Source organism: Lipotes vexillifer, unplaced genomic scaffold (genome assembly GCF_000442215.2).
Source record: "Lipotes vexillifer unplaced genomic scaffold, Lipotes_vexillifer_v1.1 scaffold759, whole genome shotgun sequence".
Classification (NCBI taxonomy): Eukaryota; Metazoa; Chordata; class Mammalia; order Artiodactyla; family Lipotidae; genus Lipotes; species Lipotes vexillifer.
In genome coordinates, this window is record NW_006790410.1 from 869,828 (window position 1) to 885,133 (window position 15,306).

Genomic DNA, 15,306 nt, shown 5'->3' on the forward strand with positions numbered 1-15,306 from the left:
AACACTTGAGTTGCTTGAGTTGCTTCCACCTTTTGACAGTTGTGAATAAAATGCTGCTGTGAACATGGGTATTGAGCCCTTTGGTTTTGTAAGTGTATTATTCCAACAGACACTCAGCATGATACCTACTATGTTTGCAAGAAACCGAAAGCTTTCTTTTACAATGCAAAATTTTATATTATCCAGAGATCGAGGTTAGCCTTTCCTCAGCTCTCTGATGGACAGTGGGGGAGGTTAAATTGTGTATATTTATAAAAAGAAAAACTGACATGGAAAGGCTGTGAGCCTAATACGGGTTTGCCATGGACCAGATCAGGCAACCCAGAGCGGCACATCTGCCCTCTCACACCACAGCTGTGGGAAAGACCTGGCAAGAAAGTGTTGGGAAAGAAGAATGGTGGACAGGTTTATGCAATAAGATTCAAATATTACAAAGCCATGAACTCTAAACCAATATGGTATTGGTTTAAGAGTAGACATATACAAATAAGAATAAGATAATAAGAATAAGCCTAACTGAATCAAATGTCCATAAGGAAATGACATTGCAAGCAAATAAGAAAAGAATTCATCATTCAATAAATTGTTCTGGAATGATTTCACTACTAAGGGAAACATATCGAAGTGACAGAACTATTAAGGGTTTTTTTTTTTAAAGGATCTAGGGATATTAGGTTAGTCACATTGGAAATTAAGTGATGTAGAAAAATATTTTTGTTCAAGAATGTTCCTTATAGCCTTGTTTATAATAAATTTTGAGAGCAACTTATGTACCTAAAAAGAAGAGATTCGTTAAATAAATTGTGGTTCAGCCATGCCATTAAAAATTCGTGTTAGGTAGAAAGATATTTACTTTTTTTTTCAGGTTTTTCTTTTTTTTTTTTAATTTATGTATCTATTTTTGGCTGCTTTGGGTCTTCGTTGCTGCGCACGGGCCTTCTCTAGTTGCAGCAAGCAGGGGCTACTCTTCGTTGTGGTGCGCGGGCTTCTCATCACGGTGGCTTCTCTTGTTGCGGAGCACGGGCTCTAGGCGCGCGGGCTTCGGTAGTTGTGGTGCATGGGCTTCCGTAGTTGTGGCTGTCAGTCTGTAGTGCACAGGCTCAGTAGTTGTGGCGCACGGGCTTAGTTGCTCTGTGGCATGTGGGATCTTCCCAGACCAGGGATCGAACCCACGTACCCTGCATTGGCAGGCGTATTCTTAACCACTGTGCCACCAGGAGAGTCCCAGAAGGATATTTTAAAGGCATGGAAAAATTGTCATAACGTTTTATCAGTTATTTTTTAAGTTATAATACAGTGTGTAGTGTGATATTAATTCTTATATGTAGATATACTTATATGCCTATATTGATTACCTCTGGATATTCTCATTTCTTCTTCTTGCTTTTTTCTATTATCTGTATTTTAAGTAATGTCTAATTCTTTTTTTGTCACAGAAGGTTAAGAATAGAATCATAAGCAGACTTTGAATTCCTTGATTGGCAGATGTTTTCCTGTGTTACAGAAAGATGCCATTAAATGTTTTTATTTTAAATATTTTCTTTTATAAACATATTATATGCTTATAATAGAAATTTGGAAAATATGGGGACGTTTCAGGTAAAAACGAAAGATAACGTGATATCATTGTACAGACACAACCACTTTGAACGTATCTATGTGTTACTCTGGCTCTTTCCTCTTAAGTTTCTTTCTCTCTTTCTGTCTCCATCTCCATCTGTCTCTCTTCACAATGTACAACCCACACCATCCATTTGGGGCTCGTCCTCCCATCCTTCAGGATTCTAAGAAGTGCCAGCATTGCACTAATGCCTTTCACCCATGGGAGCGATTGTAAACCTTGTCGGTCTTATTGAAGGGGTGCCCTGGTCCAACAATCACTTGGCAAATCTTCAGCTCTTCTGTTTGAAACCGAAATTCTCCCAGAGACTGAATTCGTCCTGACTGTGGGAGACATTGGGACACATGTTAAGTCCCTTGGTTACTGTGTCTTTGTGATGGAAGTGATCTGCATGGCTGATCTCTTTCTAACAAATTTGGTGGTCAGCTCTTCTCTATGTCTGTATATAGAACACTTGGTCCTCAGATTTCTTAATGCCGATGAAAACAAAACACAACTAATGAGATTAAAACCCTTAGTAGCTGTCATTTATAGTCAATCATTTACAAAAACTGCACGAATGGATTGATCAATTACAGATATTTTCAGACAGTAACTTGCAAATTAATAGCTGAAGTTTTAGATAATCAACCAGGTGACACAGACCATGCACGTCCTACCCTTTGTGTGGCATCCAGGCCTCTCTCTCTTTGGCGTGGAGTCTAGGAGTATTTATTTACAGGACCCCAACTCCTGGGATCACTGAGGCTTGGACATGGCACGAATGTGGTTGGTACATACCCATCCCCCCAGATGAGGCATCCTTAGCATCATTGTGGGAGATGCTGGGAAATTCTCCAAGCCTAAGCAGATTTGAAATGTGGACCCATGAGTCCATTTAAATCCCAGTTTTCATGGCCTGTGACAAGTCAATAATCGCACTCCTCCTCAGTTTCCACAACTGAAATGTAAATAAAAGCAGTACCTGGTTCTTTTTTTTTTTCTCATGAGAGTCTTTTTTAAATCATCTTACAAACCAACCAGTTGAACAAACAGAATAAGAAATTTGAAAGCACTTCCTTGTTTCTAGGATGTGGCTTTGCCTAGGGGCTTGAGAGGGGGCCATCAGTTTCTTGTTCCCTTTCCCTGAAATATGAATTTAACGATTACTTTTATATTTTAGGCCCAAAGTGTGATCCAGTCTGTCTTAATGGAAGCTGCTGGGGTGCGGGGAAGGAGAACTGCCAGAAACGTGAGTCGGGGAGCAGAGTTTCACTGGCCATCTTCTCCCGTTACACTTGCATTTGTTTTCCCTTTGAAGACTCCTGAAAGCATTGTTGATTTTAAGGCCAGATGTTAGCAGTTATGTGAATGACAGTCTTGCAAATCTCCCCGTGTGCAGTTAGTCCAGCACGGGCTGTTGTTGGCACTCCATCCTGTCGTAAGTCAGTGCGAGCGGGCCACCCGTGTACCAGCCATTCTCTCTGAACAATATGTTTGGCAGGTTTTCCTGGGATTGGGGGCTTGTCTGTGTTACCTGAGTCATGGCACCTCTCACGTCCTCGCCTCTCCTGCCCCCGCCCCTCTCTTGAGTACCCACCTCCAGAGAAACAAGAGTAGCTTCTCCAAGGGGGTTTTTCTGCGGGAATCCTAGTTCGGGAGCGTGAACGGCCAAGGAATCTGGGGACATGTCATCTTGAAAACTTTAAGTCTAATTGTGATGTGACTGTTGTGTCCTTTTAAACACTACTTTCTGGCAGGCGTCATGCTATTTGTACATGCTTTCCGTTACCCACCCCCAAACTCAATTCTCATCGGTATCTAATTTAGCAGTCTGAAAGTCCAGAGTTGATCTGAGTCAGTTCTCCTAAGTGATGAGAAACAAATAGGAAAAAAAAAAAAGAAAAAAAAAAAGTACAGTAAGAAAGATCGAGACTCAGTTGAATTTAGCCGAATGTGAATGTTTGGGAACTTAAGCCGCAGAATCACCAAATTGATCCATCTTTCCTCCGCTGTTTGCAAGTGCTCTGCGAGGTCCCTGGGAAGGCATCCTCCCTCCCTCCTGGGCCCTTCAGCTCACGGGTGGCCTCTGCTTCTTTCCAGTGACCAAAGTCATCTGTGCCCAGCAGTGTTCCGGGCGCTGCCGCGGCAGGTCCCCCAGCGACTGCTGCCACAGCCAGTGTGCCGCCGGCTGCACAGGGCCACGGGAGAGTGACTGCCTGGTAATACCCACCCCAACGGCTTCTCTGGCCCGAGATTCAGAGAGCCTTCCTGTGATTGAAATGTACTGACTGACGTCTGTAGCCGCAGGGGTGACAAAGCATCTTTCAGTGTCCTGCCTTCCTTTACCACTTACTTGGTGACCTTGGGCAACTTATGTGACCTCTCCATGCCTCGGTTTCCTTGTCTGACAGTGGTGGAGAGTAAAGTACCTACCTGTTAAGTGGTCTAAACGGCACAGTGTGTGTGGCATCCATACCCAGGACCTGGGCATAGAATGAGCCAAAATACGAACTGTGTGTTATGGGCCCCTAATGTCTCTTGTGGCCAGCACCAGCCTCGTCTCACTGTTTATTGCTCCACTCGATTCTCATTACAAACCTAGGGCGTTGATGCTGCAGGGAGCCCTAAAATGTGTACGGAGAAGTTAAGGGGCCACACAGATCCCGAGTGGCAGGACAGCTGCGACTCCCTTCGTGCCTTTCGCCCCTAAAGCCTCTGCTCTTTCCACCTCGGCTCAGAGGCCTCCTGCACATATCCCTCCACGCCCACCCCCCACCTCCTCGCCCCCCGTGGGGTCCCGATGCCCTCGCTGTTGTCCTTGTTACTGCAGAAAGCTCAAGCGAGACCCAGTGTCCCCGTGGGCCGCAGGTGCCACACATCTGATCATGGGCTCCTTGTGAGTCCCGAGACACCAGGGCGGACAGACGGGGTCCCAGAGTCAGAGCTGAGCGAGCTCCAGACTGGGAGACTCACCTTGGATGGGATCCAAAAGAGTCTGGTTTGCAGGAACAGGGAGGCTAAAGTTCCAGAGGCTGGACAGGCCCCCAGGCTTTGGACTTGGCTGGTCTGGGCCGGTCCTGATGTGTGGCTAGAAGGAGACGGCCCGAGGCTGTTGGTCAGAACCCCTCTGTGCGTGGTCTGGCCCCCTCTGCACGGCACCCCCTAGTCCAGGTTCTCTGCGTTTGGCAATAAATTCTAAAATGTATCCTCAAGTGTTGTTTAGGAGGGAAACCTGACGTAAGTTAAGCTGGAATAATTTCACCGTAGAGTTAACTACTCTCGTGTGTGTACTCCTGCCTTGTTTTGAAAGTTAACGGAGACGTATTTTTCCCTCATCTAATCCGTAAACTCTGACAGCTGGGACAGTGGATTTAAGAAAAACCATGCTTTTAAGAGAAGGGTCTTTCTGACTCTACCGAGAGTACTTTGCTAGACGTGTGTGCTCTGACCAAACACCTGAACGCAGAGAACCGCGGCCGCAGCTCCCCGCGCGGAGTCTAATAGCCACCACCCCTCCCCTGACAGGTCTGCCGCAGGTTCCGGGACGGTGCCACGTGCAAGGACACATGCCCGCCACTCATGCTGTACGACCCCACCACCTACGAGATGAAAGTCAACCCACTGGGGAAGTATAGCTTCGGCGCCACCTGTGTCAGGAAGTGCCCCCGTGAGTGCCCCTCGCGGGGACCCATTCGTTGTCAGGCACCCCGTTACCTGTTCTGTCTCCTGCTGGCATCCCCGCATCCCCCGCTCACGTGTCCTTGGGTCCCTGTGTCCGCCTCAGCGTCAGGCAGGTGAGGGGACGGCTGCTGCTCCGACCTCGAGTCAGTTCTTACGTCCTGAGCCCCAGCTTTGGTCGCCCAGAATATGCCATCGTCTGATTGGCACAAACCCATGACCACTGGGCCATTTTCCCGTTTAGCTCTTTGCAGGTATTTAAAAGGCCTCAGTTAGAGAGTAGTTAGAAGACCTGCCTTCTTTAGTGGTTAAAAATCTGGTGAAGGTTGTGCCCTTAGGAATACTGCAGAGGGGTTTTTGCTTGTCAGTTGGCTTTGTTTAATCATTTGGGCTTGGGTTTTGCTTATGTCTATTTGTGCTTTACAGATGGCTCTGGTATTTAGGGAAGTGGCAACATGAATATTTCGTGGTAGAGGGAGTGTAGAATTGTCTCATTAAATTGTTTTAGAAACCAATCTTGATTTCCAAGAGGGAAGATTAAGCAAAAAGAAAAAAATGTTTAAGAACAATTATGAGGGGGAGGTTTGCCCTACCAGATCTGTGAACGTGAAATTTTATAAATTTGGAACAGAAAAAAGAACACACAACTAGAATAATAAACCACTGTAAGGTAAATGACAAGCTAAGAAAAATTCGCCACAGTCATGACACAGACATATACTCTTTGAGAGACAGCTTAACGGGCAGAGTTTAAAGTCCACAGGAAACCACTCAGAGCCTCAGAGAACAAAAGTTGACAGTTTTCAGAAGGAAAATGACAAATGCCCAGCAAACAGGTTTGAGGATCCACTTGGGAAAGTCGCAAGGAACACATAGAGTTCCTGAAAAGTATAGACTAATATTTGTGTTAATAGGTTATTAACACAAACACGTTGCTGCACCGGCAGCAACGAGACAGTGACCGGCGTCGGGGCTGGTGCCGAGCGTGGGCACCGCCACCCGCGGTGGCCCGAGGGGACGAGGGCAGTCCCGGGTGTGGCAGCCCCGGCGGAAGCATGGTCTTCGTGTAGCTTCCCATTTTTTAATAAATAGTCAAGCTTCAACCACAAGTCCTGAAGGTAGACCCTACGGAACACAGGATGCAGGGAGGGGGGGAATACTGTGACTGACCAGCGAGCAGGCAGCGCCCCGAGCAGCCCGACACCGCACCTGGCGGGGAGGCCCTGAGAACCCGTGAACCCCGCATCCCTCTCTGTTTGCAGCCTTTCATTCTTTGTCCTTAAAGTAGACAAAACCAGAGGATCAGCCTGTCATGGAGGGTCCTGAGGCCCAGGAACTCCTGGTGCCACCTTTGCCACCTTCCTTTCACTGTCCCCCAGGTAACTACGTGGTGACGGACCACGGCTCGTGCGTCCGCGCCTGCAGCTCTGACAGCCAGGAGGTGGAGGAGGACGGCGTCCGCAAGTGTAAAAAGTGCGACGGACCTTGTGGCAAAGGTGGGAAGCCGCCCAGTGCGGGCGAGGGGCTGTCTCTGCCCCCTGCCCCCAGACCTTTGGCATCACACTCAGACGAGATGTGAGGGGATCTCCAGGCTCAGAGATGTGTCCCTTCCTTTACGCTCTGCCCTGTTCCTGGGTGTCCTCAATGCCAATTTATCCCTGCTTATCCTGTACTTTATCTTTTATCGAGAAATTTTTCAAACAACACCCAGAAACGTTGCAAGAATAGTGTAATGAACACCCATATGCCCTGCACTTAACTTTACCAGTTTTCAGTAATCGCCACGTTGCTCTCACTCTGTCTGTGTCTGTGTCTGTGTCTGTGTCTGTGTGTGTGTGTGTGTGTGTTTGTTTTCTGAGCCCAGTGACAATTACAGGTGTTATATAACACTTCACCCTACATTCGCCAGCGCACTTTCCTACACGCGGGACATTCCCCTAAGTAACAAAAGATGGCTTCACTCTCATCCCGAGTTTAACATCGATTCAGTGCAATTCTAGTTTTCAGTTTAATTTCAACTCCCCCACTGTCCCAATACGTCCTTTTTAGCTGCTTTTCGATCCAGAGTCCAGCTGAGGGCTGTGGGTTCCATGCTCTTCCTCAATTCAGGACCATTTCTCAGCCCCCTTTTCCCCAACGCTGTGCAGAGTTGAGGCCGGGTGTTTTGCAGGACGTCCCTCGTCTGGCCTGGGCGTGGTTTTCCTCCAGGCGGGACTCAGGTGGGCAGGAGCATTTCCCCTCATTGCGTCCCCCCAGGTGGCACAGCCGTCTCATCCAGTTATACCACAATGACAAATTCGATGATTTGCTTGAAGCAGCGTCAGTCAGATTTCTTGGTGGTTATAAAGGAGTGATTTCCTATTTCTATCATGTCTTCTATGTTTATTAGTTGACATTCTTTTCTAAAATAGCCTTTTTAGTACCCATGTGAGGTCATTGAATCCTTTATTTATTCAGTTTATGGTAATCTCTCCTATCATTATTCACTTTGATGTCCAGACTGTCTCCCATGTGGCCCGTGGGAGCCTCCCCAGTTGGCACCTGAGTCCTTTGGGCACGTGGCAGGCCTAGACCACGTCTTTCAGTTCCACAGAAGACGCATCTACACTCTTTGTACCTTGCCACTTAAACTTAGCATACCCTGGAGATCACTCCAGATAACTTCATATGAATCTTCCTCATCCTACTTTGCAGCTGCTGGGCACTCCCCAAACCCTATCCATAATCCCCTATACCCTATCCCCTCTACCATAATTTATCCAGCCAGTCTCCCTGTATATGGTCATTTAGATTGTTTCCACTGTTTTGCTGTTATAAAAAAAAAAAAATGCCTCAATGAATAACCGCTTACCTTGAACATCTGCTTCAGATGCCACCTTCCCTAAGAAGCATCTGTGATTTCAGCTAAAACTGATTACCACCTCTGTGCTCTTACATTGCACGTGTGTTCTTTCACGGGGCAAACTCAGCCTCCGTGCTGCACGTCATCGAGTCCCTCCAGCCCCACTAAGGGGTCTGTGCCATTACCATCCCCACTTTACAGACCCACGAGCTCCCAGCGGGTCTCCCTGGCCACCTGGCCTTGTAGCTCCTGTGTGGCAGGGGTGTCGGGGCCCTGAGAGATGAGTGTCCTTTGGCTCCAGGAGACCTCCCGGCAGAGGGGACATGGAAGGAAGAAAATAAGAACCTGGGGCAGTGCCTGGCACAGAGGAAATAGAAGAGTTAAGCCCCTGAAGAGAGAGAGGGTTATACCATCGGCGTCCTCAAGTGGATCAATAAAATCAGAGATGATTTTTGTCTTTCTTCTGTTAGTTTTGTGTTCAACAAACACTTCGATTCTCCTGTAATCGTTATGCTCTATTTTCTACCCACCCCCAGTTCATATCCTGGAGTAGTGGCCAACTCAGATCCCTTCGGGTGTAGGGCGATGCCAGGAAAACAAAATTTGGAAAATGCGTGTGTTGATGGTCTACAGCTTCTCCAAATCTGATCGGTCTAGGGGTGAATGTGTAATTTATCTCCAAATTTAGGAATTCAGGTAACCCCACCATCACCATCACACCTAAACAGAGAGAGAATGGATATTCTTTCAAACATGTGGAAATCTCTTCCGAACCTGTAATTAAACGGCAAGTCCCCTGTTGGCAGGCATCTGCCTCAGGGCTTGTTGTGCGGAAGCCAGCCTCACTCTTTTGTCAGCCAGAGCCTTGGAATCCTAAAACAGCCTCGCCCTCCCATTCCCAAACCCACAGCAAGGCAGATGCAGTGCAAGGCGAGCCTGGAGGCCCAGGGGGGCTGATGGGACAGGCCCCACTGCCAGGTGGCAACCCAAGCAGCAGGGATTCTGGACAGAGTGGAGCAGAGGGAGACGGAGGGACGGGGGGGACCTTGTCCCCAGGGAGGCCTGGGGGAGGCCAGGGGAGGACCTCACCCTCATCCTTTCATCCTCCCCTTTCAAAACCTCACTGAAAAACAATTAGATTTTCCATGATTATTCTTTAAAGTAAGATACGATCTGAAAGAGAGGTACCAAAGATTGCACTGTCAATTCTAGAAGTAGAGCCACAACAGATAAATGGGCTTTGGAGGGAGCTGGCATTCGAGATGGAAATTCAGGAGTGAATGTAAGTTAATAAATGGGCTCAGAGTGTGGAAAAAGGCATCTGAGACTGACGTCACAATAGGACACAGATCAAAGCACATGGCTTAAGTAAACACTGTGGAAGAAAAGCAATTTATCCGATAAGAGTTATTCCAGTATTTCTTATGATGTAACATCAGACGGCCATTAAAAACCATGTTTGTGAATGGTTTTAATGACAGGACAAATGTTCACAGCATAATAAGTGGAAAAAAAAACAGCTACATATCTAGTGTGACATAACCATGGAGGATAGCTAGAAGGAAATTTTCTAAAATATCAAAGGTACATAGGAGAATTGCTTGTCATTTTGTTCCCCTTTATTCTGTGTTTTCAAGGTTTTCTCAGATGAATGCATCTTGCTCTTTCCATTAAAAACAAAAAAATCTATGCATATTGTTTCTTTCAGTTAGAAGACCAAGCCGCAGGCCCAGTGAGGCGAGGGGAGGCGTTGAGGGTCAGTAGGGGCACGTGGGTGAGCGCAGGGCAGCACTGACAGCGCAGGGCACACTGTCATGGAGAGGAAGCTGGAGTCCTCAGGAGCAACTGTACTCTGGCCCAAGTGGGGAAAATGAGGAGGAGAAAGCAGGTTCCTTGAGGACAGCCATGGCGTCTCCTGTAACCACTGCAGCCCCAACCCTGCCATGGTCCCTGGGCCCTAGCAGGCCTAGCAATGTTTGTTGAGTGAATGAATGACAGCATGGCGGCAATAGTTCCCACGGCTGCAGTTTCCTGCCTGCTCCCCTCTGCCTGTGGAACACTAGCTATTCTTAATTCAACAAGTGCGAGTGGAATAAACACCTCCCTTATCTTTACAGTTTGTAACGGAATAGGAATTGGTGAGTTTAAAGATACACTTTCCATAAATGCTACAAATATTAAACACTTCAGAAATTGCACCTCGATCAGTGGAGACCTTCATATCCTGCCAGTAGCATTTAAGGGGTAAGTAAAGATTTTTAAGTTACTGATACAATAGGAAAAAACGAAATCAGCTTTGTTCACCTGCAGGTTGTTACTGATCGTCCTGTTACTTGTTTCAGTGATTCCTTCACACGTACTCCACCTCTGGACCCAAAGGAACTGGACATTCTAAAAACTGTAAAGGAAATAACAGGTGTGTGCCGCTAACATATCATATGAACATAAACAGAAAATCAGTGTTTTATGAAGAGAACTTTTAGCAGTATTTTCTTCTCCTTTGGCATAAAAACATTTATTCTGAAATTCTACCATTCATGAGTAATTAGTTCTTCGATATTTTTCAAAAATGCAGTTTCCCCTGCACTCGAGAGGTGAGCGCTTTAAGCAAAGTGTTAGGTCATTCATGACGTGGTGTGAACATGTCTGATCTCTCACCGCCCAGCCCAGGCCAGCCATCCGAGGACCAGCCCAGGACGTGGTGGGTAGAGGGAGGGGGGCAGTGGCGAGCGGACAGCAGGCTCCCGGGCCTGGAGACGCACTTCACATCCCGTCAGAGCTCCACTTCCGACATCCCTAAAAAAGAAATAATCAGACTAAACAGCAAGGTTGTTTGGAGAATTGGAACTAAATAAGGATACCATGTCAGCCTCCTTGTGGCACTACAGCTCGGCACTGGCCGCTGTCATTGAGCACGGCGGCCTGCTTGGGGTCTCGCCCTTGGAGCACAGCCTGCGGGGTGAGAGTCGGGCAGCGGCCCAGGGGCAGCGTGCCTGGTGCACAGCAACGCATGCGTGTGTGTGCTCGGGAAGATGACGAGAAGAACGTTCACCTCTCCTGCTCATCGACATTCCTGAAAATCCTACAATAATGTCTCACACAAAATAGAAATTTCTAAGTGGTGTGTGCCTGAACCTTCCTTCTGCCTTACAGGGTTTTTGCTGATTCAGGCCTGGCCTGCAAACAGGACTGGCCTCCATGCTTTTGAGAACCTGGAAATCATACGTGGCAGGACGAAGCAACAGTAAGTTGACCCCAGCCAAAGCCTGGTAGACCCTTATTTTTTGTTTTTGAAATAAGACTTACAGAAGTGCTGCAGAGACACTACAGAGAGTTCCCACACATGCTTCACCCGGTTGCCCCGATGGTGACACCCTACATCAGCGTGGCACAAGAATCAATTAAAGAAATCAGTAGTAACTGAACTGCAGACTTTCTGGTATCTCGCCAGTTTTTCCATGAACGCCTTGTGTGTTCCGTCAGCCCACACTGCACGCGGCTGTCACGTCTCCTTGGTCCCTGCATTCGGTGACAGTTCCTTTGTCTTCCTTGTCTTTCACGGCCTTGACCCTTTTGAAAAGTGTTGGTCAGGCATCTTGTAGGATAGCCAGTGTTTTCTCCTGATTCAGCTGAGGTTTTGCACTTTTGGCAAGAACAGCGCTGAGGTCACACATCCTTTTCAGCAAGTCATTTCAGGGGACCTGAGAGGCTTTTTAACATTGAGTGTTTCTTTCAGGATTTCCACTTTTCCAGCTCCAAGAGTGAAACACACCCACACACCCACACACACACGCACACACACACACACACACACACACACAAGCACCTTTAATGTAATAAGGGTAATGATGAGTTTTGTGGTGAGGGGAAGTTTGGGACTCTCTTGTTCAAACCTGCCTTGGAAACCGTCTGGTTCCGAGAACTTTCCCATAATTGACTCCTAAGAGGGCTACATAATATTGTGCAATATTAAAGAAAGTCAGACAACAATACATGTAAAATAAGCATCACTTTCCAAAAAGCCGTCTTGGCTTTGCATCGCTGATGCTAAACAGGCAGCTCATATCACTTCCCAGAAAGGCCCCTGTGCCCTGAGTTCTCAGGAATACTTCTTTTGCCCAAAGTTCATACAGAGATGAGAGATTTAGGTTAGTTTTCTTGGGTGACTAGCATGTACCTCTCAGCTTAGTTTTAGGGATTTAAACAAGATAAAGATGACTTTTTTTCCTTTTCACATTTGCTGAGAAGTCCAATGATGCACCGTCCCTCCTGGGGCAGTGTGACCCCTGGTTCTCAGCAAAGCCAAACCTGCCCTGCAGGGAAGACCTCAGCTTTGTCTCTGCTGGCGTGCCTCCCCTGGGCACAGTTTGGGGGGATTCCTAACAGCAGGGCGCAGGTCTAATACACAGGAGCCAGGCTGTGGGAGGACAGAGGGAGGAAAGGGTGGGAGAGAAAAAGAAACAAGGAGAAGGAGTCTCCAAATTATGCTTTGACTTCTGTCATCTCACACCTTCATTATCACTCTCTCTACTGTACGGTCTCAACTGGCCCATTGCACGTCCTGGTGTCCAGTGAGCTTCCTAAAAATGCAAATCTTCCTGTCGTCTCCCATCATTTGCAGACAAAAACCTCCTCCGCGTGGTGTCTAAGGTGGTCCATGCTCGGGCCTCTTCCTCCCTCCCAGGCCCCTGTCCCAGGCCCTGCCCACCTCCAGCAGTAGTTCATGGTTCTTAGTGCCTGTCACGTTCTCCTGCAGGTGGTTCAGGACTTCCTTCCATTTAGTCGGAATAACTTCCACCTGGTCATTTGATGAACACGTACTGATCACCCCATAGGATCCTAGCACAGGGTTAGGTAGCAAAGAAAATATCATAGTTCCTGCTGCCGAGGTCCTGACAATCAGGCCTCACCACTTCCGGGAGACCCCCTCCGCAGACTTGTTTAGACCCCTGCTCTTTGCCTCCATGGTACCCCTGCTGGGTTAAAATGATCTACTCATATGATTGTGTCATCACTAGACAAAAGGTTTTTTGAGAATAGGAAACACACACTTAACCTAGAATTAGAATGAGTCACATGTTACCTCAAATGTTTGTTCAGTAAATGGATGCGTGGATGGATAGATGGGTGGATGGATAGATGGATGGATGGGTAGATGGATGGATGGAAAAATGAACCTATGATCTCTTAAGTGTATTTGGATATTTGTGAACTTAGAACATGTTCTCAATTCCCAGGCAAAATTAAAATGCAGCAAATCAAATAATGACATTAAGACATTTATTCAGCTCCTGGTCTGCCACTGGGATTAGAGATACTAAATGAACAAGGAGCTAGCTCTTCCCTGAACTAGCTTTAAAAAGCACTTGCAATTTTCCAAAGTTGCGGTACATACCTTCCACAACGTGACTTAACAACCCGTGGAAGGCAGTTTGTAGTAAATCTAAAGTGGTACAGAAAAGCAAAGTTTTTAGCGATACTGTGTTTTCATAATTTTTCACGACATTGTTTTTCTTCTCTCCAACTTAGTGGTCAGTTTTCTCTGGCGGTTGTTGGCCTGGATATAATGTCCTTGGGATTACGCTCCCTCAAGGAGATAAGTGATGGAGATGTGATCATTTCAGGAAACCGAAAGTTGTGCTACGCAGATACAATAAACTGGAAAAAACTCTTTGGGACCTCAAGTCAGAAAACCAAAATTATAAACAACAGGAGTGAAAAAGAGTGCAGTGAGTCATCACTTTGGTCGATTGTGGAGATGGTTCCAACGGGTCATTTATTTTGATTTAGAATATTGAAGAACCATTCCCAAACCTTAAAATTACTTTTTACATTCGGAAAGAAGCAAATTAAAAGAAATCTGTATATTCTTAATTGTGGAGTTCATCAGAATTGTTTCTAGATCATTCTCATTTCATAGGATGAACTTGCCTTGAAGTCTAGGCTATCCATTATTGGTAATTTACAGAACTAAATTTAGTATTAATGATATTGCATTTTATTAATTTAATTTTATTTATGTATTATACAGCAGGTTCTTATTAGTTATCTATTTTATACATATTAGTGTATACATGGCAATTCATCCCACCATCCCGACCCACCTCTCTTCCCCCAGTTATATGGCATTTTAGCTGTGTGTTCCTCCCTGCTCATTCCATCCCCAGTGACTATAGCTAGACACACATGTGCACGTGTGCACACACACACACACACTCACCGGAATGGGATGACTGTTTCACACAGGCATTTCCAGTTCTGAGTTTTGAGCCACAGTCAGCTTTTGAAGCGGGGCCTGCACCAGCATAGCCTGTGCTGTGAGACCCTGGCCACAGGCAGAAGCAGACCTGAGTTCACATCCTGGCTCGAGCCCTTCCTAGCTTTGATACCTTCATCAGTTTACGTAAATCTTTGGGCTTTGGCTTCTTCATCCATGAAATGGAGGTAATAATGATCCCCACACCATAGTGCAGTTGAGAGAATTGGTGAGATTCTGTGTGCCTTGCACCCAGCAAGGAACCACACGCTTCCCGTGCTGTTCCGGCAGTTCTCAGTGTTTCATCCAGGTACACTCAGCACCCAGCAGGGCAAAGGGGACTTGCAGTGGGCCTCCGGAAGCCCTTTTTCGCTTGCATCACTGCTTCTTCCAGGGGGCCCAGCACGTGTTTGGGCACCTCACCCACAGGGCCCTTGGCCACTGTTCCTTGGCTGACCCGTGTGGCTCACCCTGTCTTCGCAGAGGCCATGGGCCACGTCTGTAACCCGCTGTGCTCGTCAGAGGGCTGCTGGGGCCCGAAACCCAAAGACTGCGTGTCCTGCCGAAACTTCAGTCGTGGCAAGGAGTGTGTGGAGAAGTGCAACGTTCTAAAGGGGTAAGAGGCTTTGTTTTTTAATCCCTATGTTTTGATTTAAAAAAAATAAGACTTAAGATTGTTTTATAGGTTTATGGTTAATCAGTCGGCTTATTTTCCTTTTCCTTTGTTTTTGTTTGTTTGTTGACAACTGTTAATCACAAAGGGAAGTGAACCAACTTTTTTCATTACTTAATCCAATCCAATTTATAGAGTCTCTATCTGGAAATATCTTATATTTTTCCTAGCTGCACAATGTTCCCAAGACAAACAGAAGAGTCTTCCATGGTTCAGATGGCCAAGACCATGGCCTTTGTAGCACAGCATTCCTG

At 46.7% G+C, this 15,306-nt stretch overlaps 1 protein-coding gene across 2 annotated transcripts in view; it reads left to right on the top strand.

The window, feature by feature from the left end:
• The window catches only part of EGFR (epidermal growth factor receptor), a 191,024-nt gene that overhangs the window by 137,921 nt on the left and 37,797 nt on the right, over positions 1-15,306 (top strand). For both annotated transcript variants that reach the window (XM_007463679.1, XM_007463680.1), the window contains 9 exons: positions 2,784-2,852; positions 3,704-3,822; positions 5,129-5,270; positions 6,661-6,777; positions 10,241-10,367; positions 10,466-10,539; positions 11,277-11,367; positions 13,653-13,852; positions 14,863-14,995. In XM_007463679.1, coding sequence (XP_007463741.1) covers positions 2,784-2,852; positions 3,704-3,822; positions 5,129-5,270; positions 6,661-6,777; positions 10,241-10,367; positions 10,466-10,539; positions 11,277-11,367; positions 13,653-13,852; positions 14,863-14,995 — 1,072 coding nt within the window. The remainder of the gene's footprint in view (positions 1-2,783; positions 2,853-3,703; positions 3,823-5,128; positions 5,271-6,660; positions 6,778-10,240; positions 10,368-10,465; positions 10,540-11,276; positions 11,368-13,652; positions 13,853-14,862; positions 14,996-15,306) is intronic.